We start from the raw sequence: 12001 nt of genomic DNA on the forward strand, positions 1-12001 counted from the left end.
TAAATGATGACTTTACCACTGCGCTGGAATTGGCGAGTGATTGGTGACAATTCCAAGGAAAATGGTGTCGAGTAAAATTTGTGATTTTTAGGACAGAAAGTAAACGCTTTCCCACAGGCGTAGTCGAAAAGTCATCCGAGTCATGGAATCCATTGAAAATGTTGATGAACATAAAAGACGCAACTGTAGCCTCAAGCACAGAAGCCATAGTGGGATTCCGAGGCCTTCTCAGGCCAGCCTGGAGACAGAGGTCGTCGTCTCTCCGGCGTGTCCCGGGTCATCCCTGGGGGGTCTCCTCTCGGTGGGACATGCCCGGAATACCTCGCTAGGCTGGCATCCTAATCCGATGCCAAACTCCCACGCGGCCTTCAAGGACCCTGGCGAGAGTGTGGAGCTGGTCCACGGCTTCGACCGCACGGGACGCGGTCGGGACTGGCATCTTCCTTTCCCCCGTCATCGGAGCCGAGACACCGGCAGTTGGTGATCGATTGACATTTCTACCCATCGCTTCACCCGAGCACTAGACCCCACCTACCCACCCCCGTTTGGCCCCTCCCCCTTTTGGGGTTGTACCGGTCCGAGCCTCGTGGGTGCAACAGGCGCTCGCCAGCGAGCCCCACCCTCCAGGTTGAGATTGGTTAAGAATTGAAATTCACGGTCGAAAATTGTGACGCAAATCGTCAACGTATGACAATAAATGATATTTCGACACGGTTCAATTTCACAACGAACGGGATGACGGACGCGACTGAAGGTGTCGTTTTTTGATGCTCTTAGTCCTAATTACTTTGCCGCCATAGGAAAAGGACTCGTCGAAAATCGAGGACCCACTCCCCCCTCCACCCCCCCCCCCCCAACCGTGAGAACATAATGACATCAGCTACATCATGTACATGTTAAAAAATAGATATCATAAAAAACATTCAGAGAATAAAAATAACAAGCAGGCGGGCTGGTGTGCAACACGCGTGACCCCTGAGGAGTGAAATAGCAAACCTTCATTTTGTTTACATCCATGATCGGGGACGGACGCGCCCTTGACCCTCACACACACACGCGCACACACACACACACGCACACACATCTGTAACATGTAATATTTCCCTAAAGAAACCTACCCCCCCCCACCCGCCCCACAAAAAAAAGGAAAAAAAAAAAGAAAAACGTATTTTGTCGTACCACGTCTGGAAGAAAAAAACAAAAGCATTTGCCTTTACAAAATACCATATAAGAAAAGTGTAGGAAATTGCATGTTTTTGTAATAGAACAATCTTATTATTGTCATTCTTATTAATATTTCTATTATTATGGTTGGATACAAAATGTTAAGCAGGTTAATTAATAGATTGTTTGTTTTTTTTGTTCTATCATCAGGCAGGCAAAGGCAGCCAGGCACGTCGCGAGGATCACGGCACGGAGCCAAATAGGAAATCGTCACTCGGTTCCGTCCACGTGAGACACGGGAGAAGAGTTCGGTTTCCGGATTGGCGTCCTTTTGGAGCACTTTCGGCTGCTTTCGGAGAGCTGCGTCCATGTAAAAAAAAAAAGAGTCTTGGGATTTGGAAGGAGTTTTTGTTGTTTGAACCCAACAGCAGAAGACACGCTGAACCACTTTTGACACGGCACGAGTCCAAATCAGATTTGGTTTTTGCACAGCAGACTGAGTGGGAGAACGCACGCACGCCGGTCGTAGCGCTGTAAAAAGCTGCAAAGCTGCTCTGATACCGTCAGAACCGTTTCTGTCGAGTCATCGTTTCTCCGCGAGTTTTCTCCCATCCCAGCGGCACTTCGCAGGGTGATATTTCTATTCCAGCATTCGGATGCGTTTTGCCCAGCTCGCCTTCGGGAGCGCGCGTGATGTTCACGAGGGGGCATCAATGACCCTCCGCCTTGCCCTTGTCCAGCTCTTCATCGCCCCGGAACGCCATCGCGCTGCCGTCAGACATCATTTTGCTCCCTTCCTCACTTTCGTCCGTGGCGTCGTCGCAGGAAATGTCTTTTTTTGCACCGCGGGGGACATCGCCGCCTGCGACTTTTTCCTCCGCTTTCGATTGGGCCATCGGATCCTGATCCTTCGGCGTCGAATCGGGACGCTCCGTTTCCAAATCTCGACGTTCGGCCTCCGAATCCAGATGCTTCCGCGTCACGTCGGCGACGGCGGCGTTCCGATCCTTTGCCGCCGGCGTCTTTTTGTCCGAGTGGCGGTGTAAGCCGCGCTGTATGTGCGTGGTGAAATCGTAGCGGTCGGCGCAAACGTGCAGGCAGAAGCCGCACTGAAATGGTTCCCGGTCGCCGTGACAACTCATGTGCAGCGCGTACATGACCTCATCCGAGAAGTAGATCCCGCAGTGCAGGCAGCGGTTGCCGCGCTCGTCCTGGGTGGCGACGTCGGCGGTGGCGCGGGTGTACGGGTTCCCGTCTTCCGCCCGCCGCCCGGCGCCGCTTTCCTCATCGTCAACCTTCAGGCTTTCCGACGAAGGAGACCCTCGCTTCCTTTTTTCCGCAGAATCGGTGGCGTCCCGTTGGCGTATGGCGAGGTCCAAAGGCGCTTCGCTCTCCATGGACGACGACGAGGATTGAGGGTGGAGAGGCGGGGGCGGGTATTGGGCCGGGGCGGGCGGCGGCGGGAGCGGCGAGTACGGCGAGGCGCAGTAAGGCACCGCGTAGCTCGGCGGGTGGTGCGGCTGCACCGGAGCCACCATGGCGCCCAGGTAGTGCGCGTTGTTAGCTAAACCGGCCGCGGCGCCGAGGTTGCCCATGCCGGAGGCGGCGGCCATCTTGTACTTGGTCCAGAAGCGCAGCCAGTCCGACTCGGGCGTCAAGTCCGGCGAGAGCGTGAGGGGCAACGGCACCGGGAAGAGCGGGTACTGGTACTTCTCGATGGGCGAGCCCGGCGGAGAGTAACTGGACGGTTTGGATGGCCGCATGTACTTCTCGATGGGACTCCCTCGTTCGGAGCTGCCCCCGGAGCCGCCTTTCCCCGCTTCGACTTTGGCCAGCGCGTCCGCCATCTCGGAGGACGGCGGGTGCGACGGGAGCAACAGCGGCGGCATGCGGCGGTGGATCTCCAGCGTCTGGTTGGCCAGAAAGGCCTGCGTGGAGCGCGGCGAGCGCGAGCGCGGCGACGGCTGCTGCTGCTGGTTCTTGACCGACGCGCAGCTCCTGTCCGCCTCGTCGCCGTTGACGCGTTCCTCGCCGGCGGCGCGCTGCTGCTTGGGGGCGGGGTTTTCCGGCGGCAGCGTGTCTGGGTTGAGGCGCTTGCGGGTGCGTCGGCGGATGATTTGCTCGCCGTTGTTCTGCTTGATAATGTTGAGAGGTCTGGGCGTCTGCAACACAAGGCGAAAAATGTCAGAATTGGACTTAGATCCGTTTCTGCTACCCGGACGTCGGGTACGACCGATCACCGCGGGACCCAACGCAGCCCAGAGTTGAACCTGCACCTCCTAACTGTGGGCCAGACGTGCCACTAATTTACCGAGGCCGGCAGACCATCACTTTGCACGTCACCTTTTCGTTTCCTGCGTAGTTCCTACACTGACCACAAGGTGGAGTCCTCCTGATAATTTAATGGCACAATACAGTACAATACATGCAGATTTATAAGCGCATTCACAACAGCTGTAACAAAGCGCTTAACAAAACAGTTAACATAAAGTAAAATAACACGGTAAAATAATAAACACAACACATAGCATAAAACAAGTTAACCAAAAAGAAAAAAAAATGTAAATAAACCTCTCAGCAGGGTATCCATTTAAAAACATGTTTATAATTACAAATAGTACTTGAGGCTACTTTAGATCAGGGGGTCAACAACCTGATGCGTCGCCTCCAAGGACCAGTGGAGCACCGTATTCTAAAAATAGCTCACCGGATGATTTTCCTGGACTGTTCCTGGAATTCTTTGAACATGTGAGCGCTGGCATGAGACTTAACAACAAATAGTGTTGCATATCTGCCATCTGTTTGCTAATTGTCAGCAATCATTAATATGATTGGTTGGTCTTCACGGAAATGATCATCATTCAAAACATGATGACATGATTAGTTACCCTGGTGGTGTGCATCGCATTAATATCAAAGAAGTGCCTCTGAGTTTCAAAAAAGGTTTTCGACCTTGGTTTGGATTGAATTTGGAAATGATTTCGACAGTGTTTGTCCTCAGTGAGGTTGCGGCTGAAGTGGAGCCGACGCCAGTTGAGCTTGAGGGAGAGGGCGGGATCGACCCTGGACCGGTCACCGGTCAAACACAGTCATTCACACACACAGAAAAAAAAATAATAATAATACCGGTAATTAAAAAATTAAAAAAAATCCCCCGTTGACAACCAGTCTGAAATGAACCAATCGGAACTTGAACTCGGAGTCAACGGAAGCGTTTCAGCGCTGAATGAGACGGAACAAGGAGAAAGTGATTCCCGGCGTCAAAAGAAAGAAAGCGCGTCCGTTTCAATCGCGAGCCAACCGAGGCGACAGAGAGTCGACAAGAGTGAATACAAACGGCGAGGCGCTCCCTCTCGCACCCGCAACTCCATATTCATAACTCTCCCCTTGCACTCTCACTCAGACAGCCCCCCCCTACCCCCCTAGCTGCGATCCTCCCTAATAATATGTGTCGAGTAAATAAAACTTTTATCGTGGCGTGTAAAATATGGCCGTTGTGACGAGAGGGTAAGGACCCAACGGGACGACGGCGGCGGCGGCACGGTTTTAAACCTTATTTCTGGCGTACCATTACTACCCTACTCATGACACATTTGTGAACTATATCAACAGAAATGATAGCAACCTTATTGATTTTGATTATAGCATTTTTTTTCTTACATTTGAACGGCAGAGTTGAACTCATATTTCAAGATATCGTCCTGTAATTCGGATGGCCCGACCCGCAGTTTGAGCCTCCATTGAGGGATTGTCAAGCAGGCGGCGCCTTTATTAAATCAACTCTGCGGTATATGACGGTGGAAGCACCTCGCGGTGGAACAAGGCCATCTTAAAAAGTCAATATGCAAACATGTGCCGATGCGTGAAATGACTCCAAAGTCCGCGAGAGCACGTCTGAGGCGATGCGCGCTCGAAAGCCAGCCGATTCCGGAACCCGGGTGTCGTTATCTCATCTGTAATTCATGCCGTCTAATTAAGTTTGGGATTTCCATCGTCTTTCCCCAGGCTGGAGACGGCTGGTCGGCTCGGTTCAACGCCACAGCGTTTCGCGCTCCAGAGGAAGCCGACTCGAGGTCTGCGACTCCCCGGCAGCCAAATCAAATATACTTTGCACAATATTATGTTTCCACAGCAGGAGTCGCAGAGCGACGGATCTTGAGGGAGCACAATTTGCAGCGTTTATTTGGTATGCTAAGGGTGAACAGATGCGCCGTCTTCGGGAGCCTCGGACTGCCGAGCGCAGTGTCGTGCTCTCGCTACCGCGCGCGATTAGCCGTGTTTCCACTCGGGCTGAACAATTCCTCAAATCCAAATCGAACTTGCTATGTATTATAAGCCAACCGTTGAATCGCTTCTTGAATCCATTTTCCCAAAAGCCGACAATGCGCCTTGTAATCCGATGCGCCTTCTATATGGATCAATATTCTGATTTCTTGGATGTAGTATTTTTTAAACAGTCTTTAAAGCGCTTTATTACAGCTGCAGTCAGTTGTGAAAGTGGGACATCAATAAAGCTGTATTGTATTGTATTGTATTCCTTTAGTGTAGCTCCATCTGGTGGATGTATAGTGCAAACGCAACCACTATGGTAGATTCTATTCTATGCGCCTTATAATGCGGTGCGCCCTATATATGAAAATGGTTTTAAAATAGGCCATTCATTGAAGATGCACCTTCAACTTCGAAGCGCCTTACAGTGGGGAAAATATAGTAATTTATTGCTCACTTTTGTTCATATGTATGGGAAGAGGGCAAATAGAAAGAAAGGCATATTTAATCGCAATCACAATATTGGGCAATTTTGAATGTTTCCACGACACTGTCGAATTGGTGTTTGGACCAAAAGGTTTGAGAATCCCTCAAGTTTATTGAAGGGGGGAAAAAAAAACAACTACAATTGTGAACGGGGCGAGGATGCGGCCTTACCGAGTGCAGCTTCTGATAGAGGCCGCAGGCGTTGCAGACGTAGCCGCCGTTTGCGTTCTTTCTCCACAGCGACGTCTTGGTCGTCAGACAGTTGGCGCAAAAGACACCGCTGCCTCTCCGCCGCTGGAGCACCATAAAGAAAACACGAGATTGACGTCAGGGAAAGGGCAAAGTTCAACACAAATGGACGATGGAAAGTAAAGACAGAAGAGGAGTTTGGAAAGGTTGTTTTGCAGGTGAATCATGAACGAAATGAGTAGACGAGCGCACTGTGTCGAACAGAAGGGGGCGAGGTGAACGGGCCGATCGGCGTGGCAACGTGCTCCATCACTGTAATGAGCCAATCACAGCGTTTCTCCATCCCATTAAGTTTGTGGTCTCCCAGGTCGCCGCCTTTACGATGTTGCTACCTCATCCTTTTCTCCTCCACCATGCCAACCATGCCGTCAATATCCACTTGCAATTTTGTTTTATATTGACTCTTTCTTTTTTTCTTTTTTTTTTAATGCTTCACACAGCATAGAAAATACAATCATTTGTTCCAGTTCTCTCCATATATCAAATCGATTTTCCAGCATGGAAATTAATTGAAATATCACAAATCCGTTGCCGAGCCTGGTTTTATGGGTGAGGCCAACCTTGGAAATGGGAGCTGGTCTCGTCGTTGCACTGATGAATCAGGAAAAGTTTCGAGTGCAAAAAAACAAAAGCCTCCCCAAAATCAACAACAACAACAAAAAACACGCACCTTTTTTGTCAAAAGTGTCTTTGATTTAGACCACTTGTATTGTTAACTTAACTTGAAAATGACAGAAATGATTGAAAGTGTAGAGTTCGCCCAGTGTAGTTCTCGTTGCTACAAAGAAGTCGCCGGTCTCACACGCACTGCAACATTCGTGACGCGTGGCAGTAAAATGCGTGACCTAATGAGTGACGTTAGCAGCTCTGACTCAGGATTAAAATTTTTGCTGGCAGCACAAACAAGAAAAGTTGGGCCAGTGTTCAAATCAAGGCAACAATGCACCGCATTTGGCATTGATGTCCTTTTTTTTTTTTAACAATGAGGAGTACAGCTCCATGATGTTCTCACTCGTATAAATGCTACAAAATTGTCTCTCTCTGTGCCTTGCCATCTTTGGCATTCTCTCCTGTCGACTGTCCGCCAGGACCATCTCCTGTCAAGGCAGCCATTTTCTCGCTTTATGTTCTTGACACAGTGGAGATTTCAGCATACTTTTGGGGAGCAGGTGGGGTTCGGTGGGTGGGGGGGTGTCGAAGCAGCCGGTGCGATCACATTTTCACAAAAAAAAAACGCCTTCACTTCACTCGGGGACTCTCCTGGCTGTTGCAGATGGAGCCATGAGCAGATCTTCCAAGAAGCATCTGTTTTTTTTTTTGGGGGGGGGGGGGCTGCTACTAGAAATGTGTTATTCTTGGAGTTGGTGATGCAAATGGGGAAAAAAATTGAATCTGGCTGTCATCAATCACAATTAGAAATTGTTCTTTTTAAATGAGTGTTAATTTTCCTCATTTTTGATATAGGAAAGGCAATGAAATAGTGATCTCATAATACAAAATTCTTAAAAGATTTTTAGGCTACTGTGTTAGGTAACAAAGTTGATTAAAAAAGAAAACAGGACTTAATTTTCTTTAAAAAAAAAAATCTTGATATTATAATTGAGGGTGCAGCAAAAATCATATCGCATGTGGATAAAAGTGTTGGAAACAAGCTCCGTCCTTTGTTTCTAGTAATGAAGCAATGAGACGGCATGAAGTGCACGTGGAATGCAGTGTAGAACTAAACACGCACTACCTCTTGATCTAAACAACACATTGTTTACACTAACTCGGAGAACAAAGCAAAACCTCGGCCGTTGAGCCACATGCTGCTTCACCGAGCCTCAAGCCATGACGACCTGATGACATGTAGCAGCCCGCTCTGGTACATTTCCATCACGCGGCAAACACCCTTAAACAGCCGCCTGCTCAAAACGACGAACCCTCCACAAATGTTTGTTGAATGTTCCTACTGTTTCGCAACAATGTTTTAAAGATGGGACCAGAAGTTGTTTTTTTTTTGGTTGTTTTTTTTTGCCAAACAGTGATTTAAAGTGCTTTCGCTCGCTCTACTTTAAAGCTTCAGCGACATAATATCAGACATTGCAAATATTTGCAGGCTATGACGTTTATTTACCCCGGAAAGCCTCCGCGCACCCTTCTCCGAGTGAATCGGAAAGGGGTAGGGGGATGATTAAACATCCTGTTCCAAACATGTAAGGAATAAACAGCACAAGGCTAATATTGGGATTCTTTATGGTGCATGTGTTGCTTTCTGACACGGGACCCTGCACGGATCCAAATCCTCTTGCTGGCAAAGCAGCCTGAGCGTGCGCGCGCCCGCGTGTGTGTACACACACCATACGGTCACCACATGTAGCGAGACGGAGCCAGGTGATTGATTGATGTTCACTTCCGCTTCGAGTGTGTGAGAGAAATGGTGTGTGTGTGTGTGTGTGTGTGTGTGCGTGTGTGTGTGCGCGTGCGTGTCGTCCTCCACAGGCCCGACAATGTGTCTGTCATCAGAATTTAGCTTCTCTCCGAGCGAGCCAAATTACTCGCATATGGGCGCGCAGCTGCCCCTCCTCCGTACGGGACGCTGGGCGGACAAACGGCCCGCACACATGCACAGAATTCATCTTGAGCAGAATCAACGTTTTATCTGGTAAGGATAGCAGCCAGGCTGTGCGCTACACAAACATCGAAAGGCAAGACGACAAGAGACACGCGCACGCGCACGCGCGCACTCATCGCAGCGTTGACCAGATGGGGATGCTTTGTTTTCGCAGGGACTGGACAAAATTTCTCTGCAAAGACAAATGTCCCCACAATTTCAGATGGGATGGTGAGTTAGGCAGAAACTTATACACGCGACGAGCGCAGTGCTCGTGCGCATCAGCCAAAACGTCCCCAGTAAAAGGTGCCACGTCACGGTTTGTGCCCCCGACAGAAAGACGCTTACACAAACGCACACAATACGTCAAGTTAGGTAAGGCAATACAAATGAGTGTGTGTGTGTGTGTGTTCTTGTACTCATGACATTGTGAGGACCGGCATGAGTTTTTGACTGTCTGTGTGTGGCCCAATATCGCTCTGACTGATGTCAGGCCACTACCTCTTCACTTGCATGTAATTTAGCTCCGGGGTTTCTAAGTGACATCTACTTATCAGCTGCCTATGACACTGTTCCATTTGTACCAAACACAAACAAAACCCGAAGAAAGAAAGTTCATTCTTGGCCAAGATGCTTCTCGTACAAAAAAAAAAAAGAAAAAAAATCTTTGCAATGATCGTTCATCTTTAGCAACGTGGATTCATATTTATTCTAGTGACGTGACGCCGAGGCTCAAAAAGCGCACAGTGCAACAATCAAAGGGCAAATATCAACAATATTCAGTGATCTTGAAGTTGTGTTGTTTTTTCCTTCCCCGGAGCGCACACAAAGCTTTCCGACGCTGAGAGTTTTATGGCAACAATAACATGAACACCACAAGTCGGCATGTTCCGCATTGAGATGCCAACTCCTCACATGAAAGCACTTAAACTGGATTTGCGGAGGGATGATGCGCTTGGAGAATTTTTAGGTATGTTCATTTTATAGTATTACATTTAGTTTTTTTTGTTGTTTTTTTATTGCTGTCCTTTATTATTATTATGTTTTTAGAGAAATGTGTAGGATTTTTTCATACAATATTCATTTTGGAAAAAAAATTGTTTTTTTTTAAAGTAATGTATTGCATTATATGCTTTAGACAGCACAATTGCCACCGTGACTTTGAATGTAATCGCATACTAAAGTTCTGCGAGAGCACATTGAGGAGGGGAAAAAAAACACACACACAGCAGACTCCAATAAATTGTAAAAAGTCTTTTGTTGCACAAGGAAATGACATTGGATTCACTTCTGTCTTCTCCAGAGCACAGATTGCGCACACACCACGACGACGTGCCGTTATTTAATCAGCCCACAACGCTACTCGCCGAGTGAATTAAAACGAAATTCCTTCCCGACAAGTCAAAAAATCCCATTCGCCGGATCAGTCTCACGCTGCGCACACGCATGGAAAGGAAATGTATACACTGAGCTTGTTAGACACGACGACACAAAGTTACTCACCACGGCGCAACCGAGCCGCATCTGGGAGCGGGCAAGCGTCATCCGCTTATGTGACCGGCATATGCTTCTACTGTGCGAACTTCACGGAATCATCAGGTTGGCGTCGAATGGATGTAAAGGTGATGCGACTGTTTTCAACGGCAGCTTTGGCAGGACCGACGGACGGCAAAGCAGACTGTTGCGCAACGAGCCGCCATCGATGATAAATACATAAGCGGGCCATTTGATGGTCTTGGGGAAAAAGTCAGACGAGATAAGGGGGCGCGCGCAACAAATGCGATACTACTGTACTTCCTGCATTCCGAAATCATATGGCCAAGACTACAACAGCTTAAAAAGAACAGATAAAACATTGCCGCTCCAGCAACATGTGGCGGTTGCCTTGCGGAATCTATAATGTGGTTGACACGGCTCCAGGAAGAAACCGAAACAAACAGTGAAGGCCCAGCAAAGTCAATGCCGAGATTTGTCTCGTAACACATTCCCCGTGCCGTGTGTGTAAGCTAGCCTGCGTTCTCCTTTTTATGATTACAGACCCGAGTAACGATTCAATTTTTGATGATGAGACTCCTAAAGTGATTTCATAATGTAAGCTAATATATTCCGAGTGCTCGTGCAAGCCGCCGTCTGCCATGGCGGCATTTGATTGACAGTTAACAGTCGAGCGTGGCGAGCTTCGGCGCATTCGGCAAACACGCCCACATCGCTCAGGAGCCTTGTTTTAGATACTTGAGTGAGTTTTCTCATCATTCAAATTGGTCATGGACTTGTTAGCAACACGCGTCACTGGGGAAGACAACAAGACATTTTTAACAACGCCGTTGTTTTTGCTTGACAGGGTCTGCAACATTTAATCAGTGCCCTATTCCCCAACCATTTTTTTTGGATTGTTTTTAAATCCAGCTCGGGCTTTTTTGAGCGGCGGTGGAAGGATCCCTGGACCTTCAAAGTTTTGGCCACAACTACGAGGAAACCTGCCCACGTGACCCAGCCGGCCGGACCTCCATTCATGCACAACAAAGGGGCGTCTTTGCAGAAGAAACCTAACGGTGCAGACAAGGTCCATGGCAATGAGCATTTATGAGGAAATCCCATAATTTAAGAACTTCCTTGCTGGGGAGTTCAACAAAACCGTCCATCGGGCAATCCTCATAAATAACCGACTAGGTAACAAGGCCTGGGAAACTGTTACTTCTGTCGAGAGAACAACCAACTTGGACTATTTCAGGTACTCCAAAGAAAAAAAACACACATCCATGTAGTGACATAAGTGGTACGCATAAAAAAAAAAAAAACAAGCAAGTGGAGCTTGAAAGTCCTTTTTTTCTTCTTTTTTAAATAGAACACGGCCATTGTTTGTCCCTGAGCACCTTGCGCTCCATTACACATAAGCAAGCTTATAGTAAGAGACCACACCAGTAGGCTTTGGACTGGCAGCGCAAACGCTATCGCTGCAGCACATTCGGCGACCAGCCCCCCCTCGACCTCCCTACATCCTCTTCTTTTCTCTCTTTGGAGCTTAAGAGTAAATCTCATTGCAGGACAATAAAGGCTGTGTGGCGATATACGTAAGAGGGTTTTCAAAAGCAAGGCCCGGGCCGGTTGACGAGGAGGCCGGAACCGGGCAAGCTGGGGGAAGCGTTTAATGATGTTTCAAAAGAGCACATTAGCTTAGCAGCACTTTTTTGGGGGGGGGGTCTGACATTATCTGTCTATCCACCTATGCACGTAAGAGAA

The 12001-nt window shown here is 48.4% G+C and overlaps 1 protein-coding gene across 10 annotated transcripts in view; it reads right to left on the reverse strand.

The window, feature by feature from the left end:
• Nucleotides 1-1569: 1569 nt before the first annotated feature.
• Nucleotides 1570-12001, reverse strand: part of trps1 (trichorhinophalangeal syndrome I) — a 96800-nt gene continuing 86368 nt past the window's right edge. For all 10 annotated transcript variants that reach the window (XM_052070297.1, XM_052070299.1, XM_052070295.1 and 7 more), the window contains 2 exons: nt 6091-6213; nt 1570-3326 (listed from right to left, as the gene is read on the reverse strand). In XM_052070297.1, the coding sequence (XP_051926257.1) occupies nt 1875-3326; nt 6091-6213 (1575 nt within the window). In that variant the 3' untranslated portion in view covers nt 1570-1874. The remainder of the gene's footprint in view (nt 3327-6090; nt 6214-12001) is intronic.

The sequence above is a fragment of the Hippocampus zosterae genome, chromosome 7, assembly GCF_025434085.1.
Source record: "Hippocampus zosterae strain Florida chromosome 7, ASM2543408v3, whole genome shotgun sequence".
NCBI classification, from domain to species: domain Eukaryota; kingdom Metazoa; phylum Chordata; class Actinopteri; order Syngnathiformes; family Syngnathidae; genus Hippocampus; species Hippocampus zosterae.